The 25,577-nt window shown below is 39.2% G+C and overlaps 1 protein-coding gene across 10 annotated transcripts; it reads left to right on the top strand.

Moving 5' to 3' along the window:
* The first annotated feature begins 767 nt into the window (after positions 1–767).
* TMPO (thymopoietin) lies at positions 768–23,692 on the top strand. Of its 10 annotated transcripts, XM_040061453.1 has the most exons (11): positions 768–1,170; positions 9,875–10,001; positions 11,547–11,702; positions 13,628–13,728; positions 18,227–18,343; positions 18,457–18,552; positions 19,106–19,216; positions 20,017–20,106; positions 20,189–20,254; positions 20,415–20,506; positions 21,801–23,692. In XM_040061453.1, exons 1-11 carry the CDS (start codon positions 928–930, stop codon positions 22,090–22,092), a joined length of 1,491 nt encoding a protein of 496 aa, XP_039917387.1. In that variant the 5' UTR covers positions 768–927; the 3' UTR covers positions 22,093–23,692. The 10 variants fall into 10 exon arrangements, with proteins under 10 accessions (XP_039917387.1, XP_039917388.1, XP_039917390.1 ...); XM_040061454.1 differs by lacking the exon at positions 20,189–20,254; XM_040061455.2 differs by lacking the exon at positions 18,227–18,343 and having other exon boundaries at positions 788–1,170.
* The last annotated feature ends 1,885 nt before the right edge of the window (positions 23,693–25,577 follow it).

Here is a 25,577-nt window from a genome sequence, read left to right as displayed (position 1 = left end):
TGCAATGCAGTTCTCAAAAGTATAGGCTATATAGTAAAATCTAAACACAGAAGGATTCAACCCGCTTGTTTAAAAACTAAGACTGCAGTCTTGAACTCAATCGAACATCCCCAGCAGGGACACACTTGTGACATTTTGGAAGTCGACTTTACAAATAAATAAATAAAACGACTGTGCTCCTTTCACACTCTGCGGTATTACAGATGTGAGTTTGGGGCGGTTTTTTGCGTTTAAGTCACCGCAACGGCGGCAGTCACGCTAACAAGCTACCGATTTCCCGGCTGGATTTCTTCTGGAGCCCAACAGCTAAAGGGTTGGGCGAGGGCGGTTATCCCGGGGGAGAAAGAACTCCCGCGCCCGCCCGGCCCGCGGCGCCGAGCGCGGGAGGGACGGCTGCCCACGGTGCGCTTCGTCAGGGCCACAGGTGCCGGCGGGCGGGCAGAGGCGGCGGCAGGTGTCGCGGCAGGGCACGGGGATCAGGGCAGGTAACTGGGATCGCGTTAACCACCTCCCCCACTGCTCGCGACAGGGACGGGAGCTCCCGGCGGCGGGGACACACCGAACACCCGAAAGGGCCCCAGCGGCCCCTCCCGCACCCACGAGCACCGCCCCGCGCACCTCTCCCGCCCGAGCAGAATTTAAACTGCGTTACTGTCCCTCGCGCAAAGCACCAACGCCGCTGCTCCCGCGCGCCCCGCCCCTTTTCCGCCCATCAGCCAATAGAGGGGCCGCTTCGTTGCCCTCCCCGCCAATCAGGGCACGGTTTATTGCCGGCTGGGAAGGAGCGTTTGGTGCGCGCGGCCGCTGTGGTGCTGGTCCCTGGCGCGGAGCAGGCGAGTCCTCCTCCTCTCTCGCTCCCCCGCCCCTTCTCCCCGCGCTTTGTTGGTGCCTCTCCCGGGAGAGCGGCGGCGGCTGCGGCCGGCGGCGATGCCCGAGTTCCTGGCGGATCCGTCCGTGCTGACCAAGGAGAAGCTGAAGAGCGAGCTGATCGCTAACAATGTGAGCCTCCCGGGCGGCGAGCAGCGCAAGGACGTGTACGTGCAGCTCTACCTGCAGCACCTCACCGCCCGCAACCCTCCCGCCCTCGCGCAGCCCGACTTTTCTAGCGACGAGGAGCGGGAGCCCACACCTCTCGGCGCCCGGAGCCGCGGCGCTGCTGCCGCCGGGCGGGTGAGTACCGCTGCCTCCCGCTCGCGCCGCCTCGGCTTTCCGGCAGCCTCGGGCCCTCTTTCCCGCCCGAACGGGGCCGGCCGCCTCCGCCCGCGGCTCGGGGAGCGGCACTACGCGCCGGGATCCCCGCGCGTCGGGTCTCCGGATCGGCTGATCGTGCCCCGCCGGGACGGTTCCGCCGCCTGGGGGAGAGGAGCCCAGGCGCGCTGCCGGGCGGCCGCCCCCCGTCGGGGACGATCTAGGACTGCGGGTCGGTGCCGCGGCAGCCGGCTGCTCTTCTGGGATGCGTCCCGCTCTGAGCTCCTTTTGGAGTAGCTGGCTTTGGGGGGCAGGGGCAGCGCGACCGCGTGTGGAGAGTGCGACAGCCCCCCCCGACTGTAAATTGGGAAACCTTTGCTGTAGCCTGGCGCGCGGTGTCCTAAGTAGACTATTTCGGTGTTGGAGGAACGAAGCAAGAGGACTGCACGAGGTTGCAACTTGCTCAGGAAAGGACTCCCGTCACCTGTCTCGGTTGTACGGCGCCAGTGCTACTCGGTGTAAATTACTCTAAATGAAAGGGTGAGGCTGTGGGGGAACAGCTGGCTTGTTTCACTTAATGAAGTGGACTGTTTAGTGTAAAGAGGGTCTGCGTAGTGTAGATGTCTTGCTCGTACGCTGAGATGTGTTTTATAGCAGAGCGCCTGTGGTGCCCGTTCAGTTCGTCCACTGTACTTGTCTTCATAGACTTTACACATGTAAGGAAAGAGGGGAAGCTGATGCCATTTGGAATTTTTCTCTTTGGGAAAATATGATTTCCTTGTTAATTTTTCATAAGTGGACTATAAATTTGCATATATTGAGAAAGCAGTCTTGTAACTGGTAATTGTAAGAGGTCTGGTCTCGAGGAAGACTTGGATAATGATTATCAGCTTCCGGAGTCCTAATGTGTGTGATAGTACAACTATTTAATTGTATCTTAGATACGATGTTTCAAAGGGCATTAGTTAAGAGAGTGCCGAGAACGGCGTCCTTTGAAGGTCTTTCGTGCTTTAACCTTCAAAAGCTCAAGAGAACCGTTCTTGAATTAAAAAATTGAAAACTGCAACTTCAAGAGGAAGAGTTCTCTAAAACCAAGTTATTTACCTTAGTATGCGTCTATTTCAGACTCTTATCTGGCATTCACTGAATGCAGTTACAGTGGAACAGACATTTCTCTGACTTAGAGTGGTCTGTTGATAGCATTCATACGGTGCTTTTGAGTAAAACAAGATGAGCTTGAATCTGACTCGTTTCTTGCTTGTTGGTGGAGGAACTGCTAGTTCCTATCCTAGATCTGAGTTTTCCTTTCCACACTGCTTAAGTTTAAACAATTATGGGTGACTTTTTTGATGTTTACAGAATGGGTGGTACTCCTACACTTTTGTTAACAATATCTGGAAGGCTCTGTGCTATTTATGCATATCTCGCGTGTTTATATCGGAGCACTGTATCGTCAGAGGTTCCAGAACTTCAGCAGATACTCTAGTGAGAGTTGCTCAGATTTGGATCTGTTGTGCCCTGTGTTGTATCACCTTCCCCTTGCCCCCCTGCCCCAACCAACCAACCCCAAACCAAAACACTCAGAAAAATTCCAAACAATACCTTCCAAGCAAAACGAACTTGCATGATGTGTACTTGTTGCTTCCTTTGTGCCGCTTGAGTAGTTCTGAAACTGCTTGTAGCCTGACTAGCTGTTGTCCCTGTTAATGACTTTTGGCATAAGGGTGCTTCTCTGAGCAGCTCTCCTTCAAAAAGATTAGCACAGAACGATTTTCCCCCAGAACAGTTGGAAAGAAGAGGAAGAGTGAGGGAAGTCTGATGTCCCAGGGGACTGGGATTCTGGTGAAATAGCAAAGCAAAATATCTTGATAAGATTGAGAGGACTGGAGGGAAAGCACTCAGACGTCTGAAGAAGTTAGAAATAAGGGGCAAGAAGGGAAACTGGAACTGTAAGGATTTATGGAAAGGAGGAATAAAATGAAGGAACGGGCCTTCCCCCACCCCTTTATTACGAGCAAGTGGTCAGAAGCCTCTCTGAGCCCGCAGCCTGGTTGCGTTGCAGTTCTGGGGTGTGCCGAGGAGTAGGGGGGCGCGGTGGCGCTGCGGGCAGGGCTGCCGGCGGCGCCGGGCGCCAGGGGGCGCGCCGGGGCCCTCACAGCGCCGGGGAGCGCGGGGCGCTCGCTCCGAGCGGCTCTTCCCGCGGGGTCCCTCGGCTGGCTTCGCTTTTCTTAAAATGGGTATGAACAACAAGTGCAAAGGAATAATCTCGATATCCATGCTCCGGTCACTGAAAGCTACACCGGATTTCTTAATACTGGCATTAGAGTTTTGACGTGGTTGTGGTCATTAGTAATTTTGAACTGCCTACACTGTAGTTTGAGTGTTTTTTTTGCACCTGATAATACATTTGGGTGCTTATTTTCTATTGATAAAAGCTGTACAGAGACAAAATCACATAGTTTGAATTCTGTTGCAAATTGTGTTTTGAATCCATCACTCTTCTTTCTGGCTTAGCTCTATTCAGCCCAAGAATATATAGCTCACTTTGGCTATATAATCCTACCAGAAGAGGAAAAGCTTTTAAAATCACACCTGTTTGTGTCTCGGTCTGACAGTATTGTCTGGAGGAGTCTGCTTCTCCAGCTTTACTTATGTTTTTGAGCAACTTTTTTTTTCTTTTTCCCCCCTAAGCCTGTTTAACGTAGTGGTATGTGAGGACAGTGACTAGGTATGTAAGACACTGTTTTGCTGCAAGGTGAACCACCTGCATCTGCATGCCTGTTGTCCTGGTTAGTTATGGGCTGAATATCAGCACAGGTAGCTCATAGGAAAAGTAACTATGAAATTACGTTTTTGCCTCTCTCGGACCATTGTTTTAAAGCATGCACCTACTAGAAATATTGTCTTGATGCTGTTTGTCAAACAGGAACTGTTCAGAACTTAGAACGTGTAGATTGTGATGGCTGAGCTTATTGTGTATTTCATGTCCTGGAAGAATCAGTTCTAAAACATATTTTGAGTGATATTTTTGACCTTTAAAGTGATGATATAAAAAGATCAGTCAAATGTCTCCTGTTAATAAAGGTATGATGAGAACATCTGGACCTGAAGGGCCTGTTTGAAAGATCATACAAGAGACCTATCAGAGAAAGATGTTTGGTCTGATGGTGGGGGAAGGGAAGAGAATTGTTTGTTTGGATTGTTGGTGCTTTTTGTTCTAATCAAGTAGTCAAGTAAATAAAGAGCTAGCTTCAGCTCTTCATAGTTAGAATGCTGTAGTTGTAATAGCTGTAGCTGAGGTAATGAGAGCTTCAACCCCTTCCCTATTGGAAAAGGGAAGGTAATAGTAAAACTGGAAGTTTATGAAGATTAGGTGTGTGGAAAGTGTACTGGATAGGTGAGACAGTGTAAAGCATCTGTGTGTGCCCAGTGAAGGTAGAGAATCTATTTGGTGTTTCCTGTGTGGCTGTATGTCTTAATTATGACGTGCCGCGCAAATGTCACCCAAAATACAGTTTAAATCATTTGTGGCCTTTTAAAAGGTGCTCATCTGCTGGTTGAGAGAAAGCTGTGGGCAGCAGAGATGAGATGACCAAAGTAATTCCCACTGCAATGAGAAATCATGCCATGATGTTCTGCACCTTCAGACTTTGAGTGGGTACATTTCCTTCACCAAATAATAGGGAAATTTGTCTGGGAGGAGAAGAGGGTGGAAGGGTTGAATAGTCCCTAATTTTACAATTTATAACTATTACTGTACATAATTGTGTACATAGGCTTGAAAATTCTAAGTCTGGCACTTACTAATTATGGTTAAAAGGTAGTGAATTCTCTAAGTTGTGTGTATCAGTAGTTGCTTCTGCGTAATTTCCTTTCCACTGTTTATTTTGTCTGTCCTGTAGCTTTTGGTAAATATTGTCTCCAGGCCTTTAAGGTTAAAAAGTTCAGTAGGACTTGTTTCTTAAAAAAGGAAATTCTACTGCAGGAAATGATTGTGTATGGTAGAATAAAAAGTACAAGGAGAATAAAGACCTATCTATTTCAAATTATAAATCTATTATTAACACTTTGCATATCCAGTTCCTTTTCTTCACGTCTCCTAAGAGAGATAGTTATTTGTTACCAGAGGGAACTCTACAAACTGGAGAATTAAACAGCATTCTTTTGGTGTGATTTGGGCTTTCTTTAGCCTATCTTAACCTCATTCAGAGAAATCATAAATAAGCACTGACCCTTTTTGCGTCTAATGATGAAGCTGCACCTGTTTGGGACTGAAATCATTGTGTATCCTGATGTACATGCCATTTACCTTGGGATTTGAAAATAGTTTTCTAGTGATGCCCCATAGTTCTTGGTTTTATTATTTAACAGCTTCTTCAACATGTTTCTTATGCTTGTCTTTGGGACAGTGCTAGGACTAGTACAGGTGCTTATGAAGTTTGCCTGATTAAGGTGGTCTCTGGCTGTTCATTTCTATTCAGCAGGAATGCCAAAGGTAAGGGGTAGGTAGCTTCCGAGTCTGAATTCTAGCTGCTTGTATTCTCTGCTCTTCTTGCTACAAAAGAACGTGAAAACTTTGTGCTGTCGAGAGATGATACTTGGAGAAGATAAACTTCTCTTATGCTGCTGTTTTTCTGTGGCTCTAGTTCTGAGAATGCTGTGTGGCAGCCCCATGCTTAAAATTCTCTTCAGTACTTGTTTTAAGAGTTAGTTCCTAGGCAATCAGAAACTGAGCCTGACAGATACTACTACCAGATTGCTATCTCTGATCTGAACAAATCTTTCAAGTGAAGTATGCAGATAGTCTTCCATCTTCTGTTTTCTATAAAATAGCAATGACTAGAAATATTTTTTATGCTGTGAGCTCTGAATAGGATTGGAAGATTTTCAGATAAGGATTTATTGATTTGGGTATATTGTTGCAAAAATATTTACATAGATTTGGGTGTATTACTGCAAAAATACTTACATTATGGGCTAAGTGGTCAGCTGCACCACCTTACTTTGGCAAATCCTGGATATTGCTGTAATTTCATTTTAAGCACTTCATCTCTGCACCACAGTAGGACAGATTTTACTAGTGGTCATAGAACAGATAAATGCAGATGTGGGATTTTGGGTTTTGTTTGTTTTTAATTTACAGTGTTAAGTTTTTAAGCTAGCTCTTTTGATCTGTCTCATGGTGTAGTCCAGCGGATTAGTTATGATGCATGGGAAGTATAGTGGTGCATTACACTATAATAGTGGTGGTAATTAAAGCTAGTGTCGTTGCTGAAGTTAATGGTGTCATACCAAAGCTGAGGTATGAGAAATTCTTCTATCCTGCCTTGTACTTCTAGGGACTCCTCTTGTGGTCCAGTAAATGGTTAAATGACGGCTTTCTACTTTTATGAAGGAAGTAATTTGCTCCTGCTCTAAGGAGAATAGGTGTTCAAAAGTAAAAGCTGTGACCTTGCAGAACATAAAATGAACACATCTGGCCCAATTATTGAAGAACACAGATTACTTTCAACTTCCTTTCATCACCTCCCTACTCTTTTTCTCTGCTGAGGCTGGCTATTTTGATTATGATCTCTGTGACAATAGTGCAGGAAGGTGTTTTGAAGGAAAAAAAACCACAAAGAAACCATGAGATATATGAATTTACTTGTGTTAGAGTACCCTGGTACTCATTTGTTGCAGTCCGATTTCTGCTGGCTAAGATGTCTGTAAAGCATCCACAATGCTGAGTAGTTTTTCCGTTATATATTGTTATAGTATCTTCTGTGGTCTCTCAGGGAACACAGGTAGAGAAGATACATTACATTAGGTTTCCAGTTTGTCTAAAGTGTCATTGGAATGTCAATTTCCTGCACCATGGTAGTTTTCTTCAGAAATTTGGAATAGCATCTTGGTTAATCTGCTTGGTGATGTGGGCAAACATTAGAGCTCTCATTAGTCTAAACAGACCTCAACAAGAAAACCCAGCCATTTTTTCAGAACTTTTTTCTATTTGGACAGTTCAGTAGATCAGAAAAAACACTGAATATGAAATTGAAATTAATGTGGTATTTAACTTGACATAATGTTATGACCAACATTGTTGTCATATTATGTGAGCTTTTGTGAAACGTTTACAGCTCTGCAGCTGAATTCTCACGGCTGTTCTCTGTAGACAATTATGTTTTCCACGTTCCTTTCTAATGAGAGTCAACTGATGGACTTCTAGCCTGGCCAGTGTGGTGGAGAAGTGGAAACCTTTTTCTCCAATCCCTGGTCATTCTTCAAAACCCATAAAAGCAAGGTCTTTGTAAATAAAAACTTCTTCAGCCTTCACCTCTTGGAGTCAGAGAGTGTGTATAATTTTTTCTTCATGTCCTCTAGTGACACAACATGGTCAAAAGTGAATGAAAGTGTTGTGCAGCTGCAGGCTGATTGTTTCTTGTGTACTATGTAAGGAGGCTCAATTGCTTCAAAAACTAATTAGGAGTGGCATGACTGATAGAGTGAGTTGTAAATCTGTCTTTAGTCAATTCTGCCACTTTAATGACCCTGTACTTTCTTCAGACTGTTTGGAGTCTATTTCTTAGAATAAAGAAATGCCATGATATCTTGGAGAGTCTGTTGCTTTTCAGCAGCTGATTTTATGTTTGTCATGCTGGAATATTCAGGAGTCAGAGGAAAATTTGGAGTCTGATGTATTTGGGAAACCTTCATACAGTCCCTGTTTAGCTTTCAAATACCAAGATATTTGAGGCAAGACCAAGCTTGCACACAAACAAATATTGAACTGACATTAATAGCTAGACAAATACTGTTGGCTCATGTAAATATCCTAAAGTGTTTTGTTGTTATCCTATAAAATACAGCAAGAAAAAACCCTGTTAATTGTTACTGAGTGTTTATAGCATATTTGTATTTGGAATTTTAGTCTTTTGTTAGTACCAAAAAGGACCCAGATAGGCCCTCTGGCCAACTGAGTTAAGAAAAATGGTAAGTGCAGAAATTATTTCTGTTTATATAATACAACTTGGAGATACAAATATGACTTATTTCAAAGCAGTATCAAAATCTTCCTTAGTAAAGAGCATGCAAATCCTTAGCATGCTTTTTTCTGTCTTACCTCTTGTCTTGGTTTTGAAAGACAGTTGTCTGCCAGGGAAAGCTAGAGCTTCCCTTGGAATGGAGAATATAAACCCCCTCCCTCCAAATTATTATAATTTTGCATTTAGGGGCTCTCAGGCAAAGATATGGGAATAGGAGTAGTGGTTCTTTACTAGGAATATTAAAAATAAAAAGGAAAATACAAATGTAGTAGTACCAAAAAAAAAAAAAAAGGGCAAGGAAGCAAACAAAGATCCTGGAAAAAAACCCTGAGAGAGCCAGTGGTATGACCTGACACCCTGGTCAGGGTGTTGGAAGCAGTCCAAATAAGTCCTCCTGGAGTAACAGATGTGGTTCTGTGGAGTAGAGATGGTCCTGTAGAAAATCCAGTGATGATGAGAGGGGTCCAGTCTTCCTCTAGGAATCCACTGGAAAAACTGGATACCTTGTGTCCTTCAGTCCCAGTTTTTATCTAGGTAGGAACAGCTGGCTCCTCCCCCACTGTGTGGAGCATCTCACAATGGGATGATGGAATGTATCATGTCATTGGTGGGCCCTGATGGCCCATTATCAGAAGATGTCCCCCTGGAGGATGGAGGGGTGGTGAAAGAGATAAGAAACACTGCCTCGCCTGGTTTTAATGGATGGGCCATTATCAGGAGGCATCTGCCCCCCTCCCCCCTGGAGTTACAAGAGAAGGATAAAGCATCTCCCAAAAAACCAGCTTTCAACAGATGAAATAGAATACACATTTCTAGGTTAAAGAATCCAATACATCTCTCCACTTTCAAAATGCCTATTGTAGTAACAGCGGCTTCCCAAGTTGAAGAAATGTTATGATCACTCTGTTTGGACTGAGTAGAAATTGCTAATTTAGGAGCAGTATCTCAGCAGATTATTTTGATAGCAATCTGTATGTGCATTGCCAAGAGTTCAAGTAGTGTTGCAAGAGTTGGGTTTGAAATGTGTTAGTGCTACAAGTAGCAGAGGCCTAAGCAGACGAGCAGGATTTTGAAAATTTGAGACTGTTCTTGATTTTTGCTTTTCCTGGTGACACTCATTTAATCTTACAGAGAATGACAGGACAGGTAGGAATAGGAGTTTTGGAAACTTGGTTGAAAGTATGTAGATACTAAAGAGCTTGTTCCATATCATTAGATGATATGCTGACCTACCAGGTAGAAAAATAATGCAAAGAAATGCCAGTGTAACATAAATATTTGTACTTTTTTGCATTGATGGTGAACCATCAGAAGAAGCTTACTTTTCCAGTCACAGGAAGGCAATCCCCTCCCACTGTATACTTGAACTTCAAATTAAAACACAAGACCAAATTAATGAGTAATTTTTGGTTTTTTTTTAAACTCTGGAGGAGACTTGTAATGGGTGTTTCCTTCCTAAGTAGAAAACTTGTGCATGTTTTCTTTGTAGGTGTAAATATTTGTCCTGTACATGAGCTTTAGTAGTGATCATGGAGGAGAATAGAATTAATTTTTTCTGGGTTTATATGTTTAGTACTCGTCTTCTGTTCCCTTAGAAGAAAAAGATGTGTTCAGTGTTAACTGGAAACACTGTGTCTCTTACTTCTCCCTCCTTCTTTTAGAAAGCTACAAAGAAAACTGACAAACCCAGACCAGAGGAGAAGGATGACCTAGATATAACAGAGATGAGTAATGAAGACCTTCAAGAGCAACTTATGAAGTATGGAGTAAATCCTGGCCCGATTGTAGGTAGGTCAATTGAACTAGTAGATACCAACCTGTTTTATTTCTCACTAAACCTCACTTGTGAAGTTTCACTGATTCAGTTACTTTTTAGTACCAGTACTGTTGCAATCCTACTTCCCACCTAGGATATTTTCATTGAACTGTTTACATTGAGAAGTCTTGAAGCATTGTAGGTGGACAAGTCTGCAGTTTGCTTCTGATACGGAGCTTTAGATCTGGGCCCACTTAAATAGGAAATAATCTTACATAATAACCTAATAGTATTGAGAGCACAATGAGAACAGGGAACTTCCCTATCCCTAGAGCATTTCCTACTCGCTGCATTGTGCTGTAATGTTTTCCTTTGCTAATGTTTTTTTTCTAGCCTAGCATTCTGTCCTGTGTGCTGGTCTATGTCAGGAGTAGTCCTGACCCAAGCCTAGTCTCCTGCACTCATCTGTGATGTGAGATCAACGTGCCTTGCCTTTCAGATTGTGCAGTAGCTTAATGGCAAGGGAATTTGATTTCACAACTCTTAAAAAAAAGATTGTGTGTAGTATGCTGAGCCTTCTGTGGAATATTCTTGAAATCCTAGGTGGAAGGAAGCGTCCGTGACTGAGCCTGCAGTCCTGTGTGTATTCAAAGTCTTATCTGTAATATTTTCAGTTAGGTGATTCTGCATGCCTTGCCATTCATCCTGTACTTCTTGGATAGTACTCAAGTATGAAAAGCCTCAAGAAACTATGTAGTCCACTGGAGAAGCATTTACATGTGGTCTAAATTATTGCCTTTCATTCTTACAGGGTATGGACTCTTTCTTGGGAGGCTGCCATTTCTTTTAAATGGTGGTTTTCTCTTATTAGAAAACTTCAAAAGTTAGAATTTTTTTTTCTGCAGCTAACAGCTCAGGCACCAGTCACCTCTACAGATTTTTGCCAACAAAGTCCATATGTGGAAGTATGTGCTAGACTTTAAATGTTTTAATCAGCTGTCCTCTTAAATCAAGCAAGCTAACCTGATGACTAGATGGCAGCATGCAGAAAGTTCTGTTGTTGCTACTTGCTTGCACCACCTCTGATGTTTGCTGGACTGAGGTTGACAACAAAGCAAGGACAGGGGCATTAATTCCAGGGTAAGGGAATTAGCAGAATAATAGTGCAATTCGCATAGAAATTGTTGCCCTTGCAATATCAAACTCACTAATTTTTTTTGATGAGGGAATAACAATTTGTATATTCCAGCGTATGAAGCAAAACAGCTAAAGAAGCAGGTAAATTCACTTTCCATAGGTTTCCTTTCTATAACTTTCAGTGTACAAAGAGGTCTAAGTTTATCTAAGTATTCTCTTAAACTGAAAGTTAAAAGCTTTAGAGGCAGAGCTGTGTACCTAGAGGTGTGTGTATGTATATATATATATATATATGGACAATCTGGGCCATACAAACTGATTAAAAATAAACAAAACATTATGTTCAGAAATTCTCAAAGAATATGTAACAGTCAAGTTCTATCAGTCAAGTCACGAAAGATTAAAACTGTTTCTTTAGCATGTATCCTTCCTTATTATAGCTACTACTAGGAAACTTTATGAGAAAAAGCTTTTGAAACTAATGGAACAAGGCCCTGACCTGAAGGCACCTGTGCCTCTCCCAGCAATTTCAACTACTGAGAACACCAGACAGAATGGAAACAATGATTCTGACCAGTACAGTGACAATGAAGAAGGTAAGATTTGAGTGGAACTTGCATGGGAATTATTCAAATTATACATGAATAATATTTGCAGTAGAAATAACCTAAAGAGGGTATGATTTGGGTTGGAGTCAGTGCTTTGTACCACTGGACGGTACTCTCAAACTGACTGATGCCATCAGTTTATTATCCTGTAGTAAAAACTCTCTACCTTCTCTGTGTGTAGTCTCACAGGCTGTTCTATAAAACATTGACTCCTTCCCTCTTCTGGACGAGCTAACTCCTTCCTGTCCCTAACGTGACCACCTAACCCTTACTCCATGTCCAGCAAAAATCTCTCTTCTCTCTCCTCCTAACTCTTTATACTTTTCTTTCTCACATGCATAATGCCTGCATGCCCTTTTACTCTTTTGTGATTGGTCAATACACATCAGCATTCCATGCTTCTCCTTAAATGCTGTTCACCTGTCTTATACTGCACCCCATTAGGGATGAAGCTTGGCCACAGCCCCATTCCTAATCTTCCACAATCTATTCTCCTACAGTCTTGCTGTTGTGTGAAGTTGTAAGATACTGCTGTGGGCCATGTCAGTCATGTACTGGATCATGCAGTACTAGGTGCCTGTTCTGGGAAAGGAAACCTTTTGCTTCTGAGCTGGTCCCTTATATCCATTTTCCCCAGACTGAAGCCTGTAAATCCAAAAGACAGGAGAACTGTATAATGGGTGTTTCAATGTTCTTTGCACTTTATACTTAAGTACCAGTCCAATTTTGTCTTATGATGCTCATAGTAAATAACAGTAGTTATTTACTATGGAGTGGTGAATGAACATTTGTTTATTAAACTTTTATTCTCTTCTGTTAATTATCTAATACTTATGATTCAACCCCTTTTATGCTTTGCTCTTCATGCACTTAGTTGGGAGTGGGTTGTTTGGTTTGTCCTGGGTGTGTTTTTTTGTGGTTTCAATATCAAGTTTGTATCAAGAAAGTGTAGTGGTGGGGGAAGTGGAACTGAAAACACACCATTGTGCAATTTACAAAAAATAAAAACAGCACAGGTTTTAAATAATTACTTGAATGGAGTGTTAGAAGATGCTTATTTAGTGTGACTTGGTTTGGGGGGGTGGGGTTTTTTTTTCTGTTTTTACAGGAATTTCCATGGACATAGGACAGAAAGGGTTGAAATAGAACTAGTAATTGGATTGATCTCCCTTGCATATTTTGGATTCTTGCACTTTTAGGGGGGGAAGGATATTAGAGATTGATTTCTTAATGTTTGGGACAGCCAAAAGCCCAGTCACAACTAACTTCTTATAAATACATAGGCTTCATATAATTACTGAACTGTTCACACACTGGGGAAAAAACTCAAACCCAATTATTCCCCTTCTCTCTTACCAAAAAAAAAAAAATCTTGAATATGTTGAAATCTTGAAAATGCTATTAGAATTTTAGAAAAGCAGTGGGAACAATGCATCCTCTTATTGGTGAGATGACTGCTAACCAGTCTCCTTCCTACAGCATCAAAAATGGGGTTTTATATAAAAGGATATAGAAGAAACTAAGCTAACAACTTCAAACAGCATTGACAAGCTTCAATACCTTTATTACAATCAATAGTAAAATGGTACTCTGGTTAAAGGAGTAGCAATTTGATACCAGTTTCTAAATGGAGCTGCTGGATTGGTCAAGGCTTATCTGAAATGTAGGATTTTTAACACAAAATGTAAATATGTGGGTCAGTGTTTTAAAATGATTTTAAAGTTATTCTTCAAATGTTGTTCTTATACATTTAATGGTGAAATGTACCTGTTTCACGGCTTTTTAAGGAAGTGGTAACTCATGAGAGTTAGGTTGCCTCTTAAAATGAATTTTTATTAAAATGCATTTGGTTTCAACTAGTACAACAAATAGTAGTATTATAGAAACTAGTATTACATTAAAACTGGTTGCAGATCCGAAGACTGAGCTGAGGCTTGAGAAGAGGGAACCTCTGAAGACCAGGACGAAGACGCCAGTAGCACTCAAACAAAAAAGAGTTCCTGAACACAACCAGGTATGTTTATCATAGCAGTTTGTGGAACAGCTACTAACTGCAGGTGATGTGCTCACTAAACACTTTACTACTTTTAACATCACATTTGACTAAGTGAGCTATGCTGTTTTTTAAAAAATTCTTTTAGAAAGCCCGTTCTAATATAGCATGAAAATCTTGTGAATTAACTACAGTGGCTGTTTTTAGCATGTCTGATAATGCTGAAAGTTACTGTCTGCTAAAAGCTGTTTGTCTGACTTGCCAGCTGCTGTTGCATCTCCTAGAGGAGAATAGTAGGCAACCTTAACGTGTTTAGTTTTCAAAATCTGACATGGGCTGATGGCTTTCTGTTGGATGCTTGTAATCAACTTGATTTAGTAAATGCAGTGGTTTCTTAAAAAAAGAAGTTTAAACAAAGGGGTGTGTGGTTTTGGTGGTTTTTGGTGGGTTTTTTTGGTTGTTTTTTGTTTGTTTGTTTAAGTGTTTTTAAATACATCTATATGGTTAGGTTGCTACAGATATAGGTATTTATTTTAAATGTGTTTGGGTATATGCCTATAAGTACAGCTGTGTGTATGTGTGTTCACGCATACACTAGCTATCTGTATAATTTTTTTCTTCAACTATGTTTGTAGCAGCAGTATTAGAGTAGACATGAATTTGTTGAAAAACTTCTAGAGAAGAAAAAGAATAAATAACAAGTGTAGATGTCCCTTTATATACCACCTGTCTTAATAGATATTAGTTCTGCTGTCTTGATGCAAAAGAGATTTTACAGAAGCACCTCTGATTTTTAAACTGCTGAATACTGGGTTTGGTAGTTGATGGATGATCTGTACTTCTGATGTGAAAGCGCCAGTAAATAACCTGCTTCCCAGCTGAGGATACTTAGTCTTTACAGTGTTGTTCATCAGTAAGTAGTGGAGTTATGCTAAAGTAAAGGACTTGGACAGAAATATTCAGTGACTCAGAATTTGACTTGTTAATTTCTTGGTGTATTTTAGCAGATCGCAATGACATTTCTCAGTACTTTGTTAAATGCCAGATGCTTGCTATTTAGAGTGTGTGTGTGTATTTGTATAAAAATGTTTTAGCTATGGATGACTCTTAAAGTGGGTAAAATGCTGCTATATAACCCTGAGTAATAGAACACAGTTATGGAGATCGATAACTAATTTGCTTATTTTAAGTTGAAGTTTTAGGGTACAAGCTGAACAGAATTTACTTAAAAAAACTGAAACACACACATAGTTCAATGCCCTAAATATTCTTTAATTTGTTCAGGCAACTTCTGCTTGTAATGGTCTTTCGAAGCATCTTAATCTTGTATTTTAGGAACTGCTTTTTTTAAAGAAGTTATCCCTGCCAGCTTCAGTGTAATAAAGATATTTAATTCTGCTGTCAACAAACAAAACTTATAGTCTTCAGGAACTCTCTTACAGAATAAAAGAGATTTAGTGAGGCATTTTTGTGGCATTTTAAGTGATGATTTGTTTACTCAATTTTTGTCATCCAGTTTCACTATATTAGTATCAGATAATTGCTGTTTTGTTTTGCAATCTTACATGTGCAGTACAGATGCAATATTTTGTAACTTTCATATTTAAATTACCAGGAGTTAATCAAAAGAGTAATAAAAAAATTAACTAATTTCAAAATTGCCAAATTCTTCACAAACTCTCTTTAGTTTGTTAAATCTTTTACCTTTGAAATTCTGATTATTTATTGTTTTTTGTTTTGTTTTTTTAAGTACAGCAAACAGACAAAACCATCTAAAAAACCCAAAGCAAACAGCCCCACCCACCCCCATAAAATTTTGCAGCTGCTTGAAGCCAAGAACAACTTAATGCTTTTGGCTAGCAAATGTGTGTAGTCATGTATTTTACTGAGAACAAAGCCAGAACATGGAAAAGATTTTTCTTTTCTCCCCTTCTTCATGTGGAATTGCATTGTAGGTTTTCAGCTAATGTGTCAAGGGACTATACTCATTCTGCAGAGCTATTTCAGCTGTCATGCGCTGTGTGGCATTGGCTATAAGACCGAGTGTCTGAAGCACGGTGAGGCTGAGCTGGTGGGCAGTGTGGTGTGAGCAGACTTGCTAGTTACTTCTAGGTCCTCTGGAGCACTGGTTTTAGGCCAGACATACATAGCTGACCAGACTGTCATTTGGCATGGCTGGATGTAGCTGTTTTCTTAAGAGGAGAGTGCAAATAGATAGATAGTTATTAGGTAGACTGCAAAAGAAACTGGGTCGGGAGGTTGAGCAGGCACATGGGTCTTATCAGTCAGCAGTGGAAGGCTGGATGAACTTGAGCTCAGCTGTTTGTGTTTAATTACCTCCCAATAGTGAAAAGTTGACAGAAACCCCTAATTTAAATACCCCCTTTCTAATCCATTAGGTGAATCTCGAGTAGGAGTTCGAAACTGAGTCTGACACATCATAGTAAATGGCACTGGACAAGAGGCAGGCTAAACAATGTAAATATTAAGGAGCAATGTAGAACTAGTCTCTCTCCTGAAACTTTGGACAGTGACATTCTTCATGTGCTGTGCTCCCCTACTTGTCCGTGTATTTTTATTTTTTGACTACCTGTGTAGTAACTTGGTAAGTGATAGTTGGGGTAAAGTCATAATCTATAGCTCCACTGCTCATGAGTTATTTGACAGTTAGAAGCACTTGCTGAACACTGCTTGTGTGCCACACTGCTGTAGTTTCTCTGGTTATGTACAGGGTATTGGTGTACCAAAGAGGAGTGTTACATTTTGATAGGATTAGAGGCCTGTTCCATTGACAGTGTGGATAATTATAAATGTAGACAACAAATTTTATTTTCCTTTTTTATTTTGTCTGTTGACTCTGTTCTTCTGAAGTCTGGATAGGCTTTATGCAGTAGATTCTGGTTTTTCCTAGACTTTTCATGCAAGAAAAAGAAATTGAAACTTGGTACTTAAAACATATGATTGAAGTATCAGAAGAAAGGCAATTATTAGTGAAGTGCTTCTAACTTTTCATTAGAAGATAAGTAATTTGTAGTCAAACAGTCTGGGATGGGGAGTTCTTTGTTACTAGTATGAATGAATTTTCCTTCCTGCTTTCCTAAGTGGATTGTGTTGGAGTAGAAATACTCTGAAACTAGTATTTTTTTTCTCTAAGCTTCTAAGAACACCTCTCAAATAGAAAGTGTATGGGGTTGAGGTGGGGAACTGTGATTGTAGGTTGCAGGAAGGAACAGAATGCAGTGTCTGGTAAATATTTAAGAAGGGGTTAGAAGATGTTTCATCAAAAGTCTGTTAAAATTGTAAAGAATTTTGGAGAATTAGTCTGAAATCTACAATTCTAAAAAAAGAAAAAAAATCTGAATCTATTTGGACCTGAGATCTGTCTGTTTTATTAAGTGCTTTAGTGACTTTTGGAATGAAGTGAAACACTTGTGCTCCCTCTGCTGGGTATGCAGTAGCTGTTATACAGAATTTATCATAGAACCAAAAACCATAAAGAACCATTAACTGTCCCCTCTCAGTTAATAAATACTTTTCAGCCTGTTCTCTTAACACATTGTTTTGAGGCTAATACTCTTCTAGTGAAGTACTTTCCACTATTAAACCTGTAACTGACAGTTGTAGTGTATAACTTTATTTAGCAATGAGTGTAACTTCCAAAAACTTAGTAGTACATCACTGTATGAGGTTTAATGTGCAAAGATGGAAGTATTAAAAAGTAATATTTTTTATTTTTAAACTTAACCAAATAAAAAAGAAAATCTTGTATGTAATCTAGAAGAAGCAGATCCAGATCTCCCTTTCCGTGTTGGAATTAGATTTGAGGGGGGTATTTGCTTTGAGCATGAAACTTGCAGTAAAGCATAGGGAATTATATACATTTGTTATATAGAAGTTTGGTGCTGTTACTTTGATTTGTGAGAGATTTGTGTCAGGCTTGATGGTGTAAACCTGCTGTTATGTGAAAATTGTTAGTTTCATCCCTGTATGTGGAAACTTTTTAAGATCATTGTCTCCTGACCCCTGTGGCTGAAGATTAGTTCCTGTTGAAACGTAGGTGGCTGTGCATAAACTATGCCCAACTCTGCTTGGGACAATAGAGCCCTATCTGTGTAGAGAACAAGGTGATGTTTTCTGCTTATGCTCATAGATTTATTTTTGTGTGTGTATGTAGACAGGAAGTGTAACGGGCCTGAAAGCTTCATGTCTGCTGTCCATGACTTGATGAAGTGTGTTAGCTCATTCTAGGGCAGTGAGCTAATTAGCAGTTTTTACTGTTGGGCATTGGGCATTATCTATTCAGTTCTGTATTTGAACAACAGTGTGCACAGATATAAGTATTATGGTCAATGCTACTAATCCAACTAGCTATTCATTATTGAATGTATTAGGATCCACAGTTTTTTGATTGTAGACGTATCGCTTTTGGAGTGTGCATGCTATTTTGGCTTTGGTTGTGAGTATCCGATGTTTGGAGCTGGTTTTCATGTATATGATCATGTGTTTGATGCTTGAATAGACCTATTCTCAAGATGGAGTTACTGAGACTGTCTGGACAAGTGGATCTTCAAAAAGTGGACCTCTGCAGGCATTTTCTAGGGAGTCTACACGAGTTTCAAGAACACCAAGAAAAAGGGTGATGAGAGACTTTTGTAATAGACAAGCTTTTTTTTTTTTTTTTCTCTCACTCTTAGGGTCCCAGTGGCTCTTTTATTCAATTGTTGTCTTTTGTTTGTTTTAAACAAACAGGTGGAAGCTACAGCACAGTTGCCTATAGATGATGCTGTAATATCAGAGAGTACTGCCATAAATGAAACTATATTGGCTGCAAGCAACAAGACCCTAGTAAATATGCTTAGTAAATATGTTTAATCAATTGTGGTATTCTTCTGTAACGTATCTTTACTGACAGAATCATTCTGTTTTGGACAAATAGAAGACTGTTTTAAGGAAAGTAAGACTATTCAGTAGTCTTTGAAAACACATATTCAGTATCTGTTTTAGTAACTAATACTGTTCATTTTGAGATGGGACTAGGTCAACAACTAGGCCCCATCTAATGTCTTTGGCGGGGGAGGAGGGAGGCTGAAAAGAACCACTTTAAAAGCTTAGATACTTTCTTTATTTAAGTACAGGCAGAATATTTGCTTTTAAGTTTGGCTTTTCTTGTGAACTAAAGAGCTTTTATGTTTCTAAATGGCTTAAAAGAAACTACTTGGAATGATAAGCAGTGTTTCTTTTGCTGATCTTGGAGTATCTGTTACATAACATTCTTGAGTTAACTTCTAACATGCATATACTCAATGCACATAAAGGTGTTGTTTGGTTCTGCCACCTTGCCCCTTTTTATTTTGTATTTTGGCTGTTTCTGAGTTTGAACAATTTTGAATCTCGGCAGGTTGGCAATAGGGTGCCTGGAAATTTCAAGCATGCAACTCCTACACTGTCAGTCAGTGAACTCTCAGACATGCCCAGAAGAACACCAAAGAAACCACTGATGACAGCTGAAGTAAATAAATTAAAACTTAGATTGCTCTTGCTTACTCTCTGTGAACAAAATTCTTGTGTGTATGTGCTTACTTCTTACTACAGAAGGGGTGGAAGATGTCATTGCTCAGGTGACACCAGTCAAAAGAAACTAGTGTTGTCACATGACATAAAAGAGTATAAACTTATTTTTATCTTCCCCTTTCAGATTTGGGTGTGTGTGTGAAAATGAGTTTTTCCTTTTTCCTAAGACAAGTATGTTTTGATGTGTTATTTCTCCTTGTACTGCTATTTTTCTGAACAAAGCATAGATTTTTTTTTTCTTCTAAATTCTTTGAATAGCTCAAAGTAGAGTAGACTTGGGTTATCTCCCTTTGAGGTTGTAAACCAGCCTATCCTGAAAAAACACAATGTGCTTTCATTAAGGGGTCAAGTAGTAGGATTACTTTAGACCAAATGCCTGAATTAAAAAAAAAAGCATCTGTAGATTCCTGTCAGTTATCAAGAAAGAAAAGACTTCTTTTACTGTTAACCTATTCAAGCTGACAAAAATTATATCTCTTGAAGAACTGTCTAAAGCACCTGCAAGTATATGTAATTGCATTATGTAATACTGTAATGTTGTGGAATTTTGCATTTTAAGATGCTATCTATTCATGTAGCTGTAGATAAAGCTACTATTAACGCTTCATTTACAATATGACTGCAATGTAGACTTAGTTGTCAAATAGAAAGTTGTGGGTAAACTTGATGTTCTATTCCAAACTGCTCATGGGGCTTTCCAGTCAGTTTTTTACTGTACTGTGGCATGGTTTATTACAGCAAGAAGAGACAGATTGCCCACATCGATGCTTTTTAAATCATGTTGGTCACAACCAGTCCTGTGATCTGCTCAACACAGCAATGATAGAGGTGATGGTTAAGTTTTTTTGATCATCTATATCATCAGCTGGCAGGTGTATAGGATTTATACAACTTATTCTTTATCTTAAAGGAAACTGAGGAGATCACTAAATGCTTTAAGACACCAAAAGTGACCGGATGGCTGCCAATAATTAAGGTTAAATAAAATTCTAAAATCCAAGAAATAAACTTCTTGAATGTCACTGGGTGACTCATTCATTCTTATGTATTGCACACGGTTGTGGTCACTGAGATAGCTATGCAGAAGCTTTTTGTTTTACTGTCTGTTTCGCCTATAACTGTTTTTGGTTTCCTAGGTGCTGGAGAGAACTACAGAAGAAAGAAGAGTAGAAAGGGATATTCTTAAAGAAATGTTCCCTTATGAAGTATCAACACCTACAGGAATTAGGTATTTCTAAGGTTTATGGGGGCTTTTTTCTTAGTTCTTGTAAACCTATTTAAGCTGAGAAGTATCTTTTGATTATATTGATAGATTTCTGAGGAACAGTTTTTGCGCTCTGGCTCAATGACATTTGTGACAGCCACCTATTCTTCCACTTTATATAATAGAATTGTTGCCAAAACAGCACCCTCTTTCTTTAAATTGGAGGAGGGAGAACAGGGCGGTACCATAGTAGGAATTATTAGTGGAATTTCTGGATAGTGAAAGTTAAATGGGAAGGGCTTTTCTGTGGTAATGACTTGCATCTAGCCAAAATCTTAAATATTGCAACTGCTTAGGCCTGCTGTTAAATTAACGAAAGATCTCGCAGCGTATATTTTTTTCATTTGCAAAACCAGAAAGAACTTTCAGATACCCTATTTTTTCCTTTAAGTGGCAGTTATGTTGATTACTCCTAGTGTGAATAAGGATAGCATCTAGGACAGACTATTACCTGTGGGTTTGGGGTTTGGGTTTTTTTGAGTCTTTAAACATAAATTGAAGCAACCCTCTGGTTAATTAGGCAATTAAAAAAAACTGCTCTGTTTAGAGGATATGAGAGAAAGTTTCCTCATGTTAAGATGTAAAATCATCTCTTGTGTTTCCAATGTGTTAATTATAGCTTCAATTTAAACTGCAATTGCATGAAGTCTTAACCGTAAGGAGAATAAATATAGTACCAGTTACTCCTATTGTAGTGCATCTGCCGATCACTCAAGTTTACTCTCCTGTTTTGAGGTCTAGTTAAATCCATACCACTTTTTTTTTTTTTTTTTTTTTAATAAAAATCATATATGTGTACTCCTTGTATATAAGAACTTGGCAGTGTACATGGGGTTTTTTTAATCCTTACTACATTGTCTTTTGGTTCTGTATATTGGCTTAGCCACCAGTAGTTATTTTATTGGCTGGAGGTAATCTTAAGTTTAGAAATCCCAGTGGGGCTGCATAAGTAATCATTAAAAAAGCAAACAGAGGGAGACCCTTTCTAGTTTGATTGCCAGCTATGATCCTTTTTATGTGGATAGGGTGAAGTAGCATTTGAGATTTTTTTTTTTTTTTTAAGAGTGTTTGTTTGAACACTGAATTGTTAACTTAAACACATCTGTCATTATTGGTCAAGCTATAGAAATAGTATTGCAGGTACTGTATTCGCTAGAAATAATTCTCAGTTCTAAATTATACTAAAACTTTCCTATGTACTTTAGATTGCTCTTTTAAATACGTGGTATTTCATTTTTTTTTTTTTTTTAATTAACAGTGCTAGCTGCCGTAGACCAATCAAGGGAGCTGCAAGCCGGCCTCTAGAGCACAGTGACTTCATACTGGAGGAAAGTTACTCTAAGTATGTGCAAAAATATGGTACCTCGACTGACATCAAGTCGGAGAAACAACCAATAAAAAAAGAACGTCCTGTTTCCCTGTGGATAAAAGTTATTCTCTTTGTTGTTGTTTCAGTCTTCATGTTTTTGGTTTATCAGTCAATGGAAACTAATCAAGGAAATCCTTTTTCTAAATACCTGAAGATTGTCACTCAGGGCAGTGCCAAATGAATATCTTTCTGAAAGGCACACCCAGTTTCATCTCCTGTTTTTTAATTGTAGAGAACTCTTCTGCCCTCTCATCGGCTCAAGGACTTTTTACAAATAATGTGATTGGAACCTGATAAATTGGATAAATGAAGAAAGATAATATTAAATGGACATCGGTAACTTTCTGGACTTTGAACAAATAGGAGATCACTGCCATGGAAGTAACATTTTTTTAAATCTTTGAACTTTTTGTAGGGTTTATTTTTTTAATGTGGACATCCTTTAAATTCACTTTTGAGAAAATGTATATTTGTTTTTGCAAGAACTTGGAAGCTGAGAAGGGCAAAAATGTAGTAAAATGTGAAGCTGTTGTCTTTCAAGCTTTTCCTTTGTATGGAAAAGAAGTTGTACTTCTGTCTCTAGATTAGAGCAGAGAAGGATTTTAACATGGGATAAAGGGAAATGCATTTCTTTATGCATTTTTTAGTACCAACATAACTGCATTTGGTCTCTTAGGATGTAGAGAGAGTACAACAGCAACCTTTTCTGTAGATTACTGTAACTTTTTAGTAAATGTAACTGTAAACCTGTTTGCATTTCTGTAAAAGTCTTAGTATCATATTAGTAACTGTTTAAGTGTAAGTTCATTTAAATGTATCCCTTCATTTTAATGCTTACAGTGTTGTAGGAGCTGAATACAAATCTAATTGGCAAGAGATGTCTTAGAGGAACTTATTTATTAGTAATATGTGTCGGAAATAAAAACTACATCATAATAATTTGCTACTAAAGTACTTTTTTGGGTCAAGATTGTTATCTGAAGCAGTCTAAATTCCAACCTTAGCAGTGGTCTTCTTTGTTTTATAAAAAAGCAAGGTCTTTCCAACACAGCTTTATGTGATTATCTTTAAATAGTCATGTAGAGAAGTATTCTCAAAGTGTGAAAATTCCATATGAAGTTTTATTCTTGTATGAAGAGGGCATTGCTGCATTTTCTGCTACAGTTTCATCTTTTAAGGTGAGATTTACTACTTTCATGCCATTGACTATTTTTCTCAGTCGAAGCATGCTGAAACACTCTCTATTGTGTAACTTGGTTGAGCAGGCAGCTGACTTCACTACTACCAATGAAGAGTGATAAGCAAGAATTTTTTTAAGTGAATGTATACATTTTTGGTGTGCTTAAATCTGCAGCATACAGATGTTCAGTCTTATTGCTTGGTACAAAACTGCAATAAATCATACTACTTATTCTTAAAGTGCTACTTATAAAAAGCTGAGAACATTAGTTAATAGTCAATATCTTTTTATTCTAGGTACAATTATTGTGTAGACTATAGCTATGGGGAAGCTTTACTTTCTGTGAACTTTGGGACAAACATAGTAAATTGTAGCAAAGCAATAGTTTTGGGGGTTTTTTCTGTTTAATGGGTTTTTTTTCTTCTAAACTGCTTTTTTGAGTAATCCAAATAGCTAAACTTGTGTCCATCCTCTAGAGAATTGTAACATAAGACATTCACTTTTGGTGTCAAAAATGGAGAAAAATAAAAATGATTTTAATGTGTGTGGATTTTCCTTATCAAAATAAATGCACTGCTGAAAGGCAGCAAAAGCAAGACAAGTGATATATCAATGGTGTCATTTTGCACTGCTACAGTCTTCCATATTGGGGAAAAAAAAGAAATCTGATAATGAACTCAGGCAGTTCATGTTACTTGGTGGGAGGAATATTCATCATATTTGCAGTATCAGAGTTTTGCACCGTAATCCTTTAGCCTATGTCAGGCCTTTATTTTGGATGGGGGGAGAAGATAGCCTTCATTTTTTTTTTTTCAATGCTAAAGGAACTTCCTTTTCACTTGAAATTATTTCTCACACCACACTGCTGTGTGTTTGAATGTATAATATATCTTTCTTTCCTAGTTGCATGAAATACTTTCAGTTGACCTCCTCCAGGGATAGTATTAGCATCATCAAAGAAAAAAAAAAGCCACAATTAAAACAAACTGCAAACTGAATTTTGTTGCAATTAAATGTCATCGTTCTTTTAATTTTTGCACTGTTTTGGGGAACGCTCTTAACTTCAGTGTTACCTCATAGATGGTAAAGAGTTTCCAGAGAAGTCCTCAAAGTAACCCCCATCTAGTTCAGTTGAACATGGAAGGCAATGCATCTTCAAGAAAGGAATGGGCTTTTTTTATATTTCAGACATTTAATGGTGTGAGGTAGCCCTGAGACTAGGATCTTTCCCCTGGCCCCAAAGGTTAATTTTTCATGGTATTCTAAGTGACACATATGGTAGTGCTATTAGCTGTTTGTGCTTAAGGCCTTCAACTACTGCTGTATAAGTTAAGCTGAAGTATATAATTGTACTGTAGTCTTTGTATCAAAGTGCTGAAGCAGTAGGCACTGATGTTCATTTTTTTCTTCCTTTTACACATTCTCTCTTGTTCCATTAGTTCATCTTGTTTTTTGGACAGAACCAGCTTGAACTTTCAGAACCAATGACAAAATAGAGCAATTTTATGGACTAGTATCCAAAATCCAGTTGCAAAAATAAGTGGAGTTCTCATTTAATAAGTATTGTTTAGGAAGTCCCTTTTAGGGCAAGGGCTACAAGCCTGGACAAGGCTTATGGAAGTTATGGGACATGACAAGGTTATTTTGCATTTGGTGGGTTTTGTTCTTATGATTGGTCATTGCTCAGAATGCTGTGCTGAAAACCTGGCAGGTCTTGATTTCCTGTCTGAATTGGAGCTAACATACAGCTTGTATTTTTCACTTTAAATTCTGTACTAACCTTTCAACAGACATCCAGTCTTGGGAGCCTGGTATCAGGCTGTAGATCATTAGAGGATTTCACTTGTAGTCTTGAGATTAATCTTACAGCATCTGATCCATAGTGAGACCCGTGAAAGTTTCAGTAGTGTCTAAGACAGTAAGTTTCCAAGAAGGATCTTAAATTTAAATTCTCTGTGTTTTGAGACCTTGATTTGTATTTGCATAAGAAACAGCATGAAAGAATTTCTCCAAGTTTACTAGCTAACAGCATGTGTTGCACTGCCCTACAGAATGATTTTAGATCCCTCCTAGGCTTGGTCTATGTTTTGTTTGCTGTGGCATAACTTAGAAAACTCCTTATGGTATTAAAATTCTTGCTAATTACCTTCTCTACTAGTTTTGTGGACAAGATATCTTTAAAAATTTGTTAACTAGTTTATGCAGAGTCAAAACAGAAAAGCTGAGTACATAAAGAATGCCTTTAAACAATACAGGTCCTAAAGAAGACTCAGCAGTAATATTTATGTAAATGCAAATGAAGCTGGTAAAATTGTGTGGCCTATCTTGTGCATAGTACATTTGGCTTACTTTGATATGCCTTAAATAACATATTGGGTGGAAGAGATACAGGCGTGCATTGTGATGTATAATTTTAAATTTTGTATTTGCAAAGGTATGTATTTCAGCATACCCTTTGTTGTCTGTTAATATGGCTTTTATTGTGT

Source organism: Hirundo rustica, chromosome 4, assembly GCF_015227805.2.
Source record: "Hirundo rustica isolate bHirRus1 chromosome 4, bHirRus1.pri.v3, whole genome shotgun sequence".
NCBI lineage: Eukaryota > Metazoa > Chordata > Aves > Passeriformes > Hirundinidae > Hirundo > Hirundo rustica.
Note: the sequence above shows the minus strand (reverse complement) of the source record. Positions and strands in the feature narration are given on the sequence as shown.

Bases quoted from the DNA above. Each gene is read 5' to 3' on its own strand.
- TMPO (XM_040061453.1), top strand. From the start codon at position 928: ATGCCCGAGTTCCTGGCGGATCCGTCCGTGCTGACCAAGGAGAAGCTG. The intron at 11,703-13,627 runs GTAAGATTTGAG...AACTGGTTGCAG, and splicing joins GTACAGTGACAATGAAGAAG to ATCCGAAGACTGAGCTGAGG. The intron at 20,507-21,800 runs GTATTTCTAAGG...TTTAATTAACAG, and splicing joins TCAACACCTACAGGAATTAG to TGCTAGCTGCCGTAGACCAA.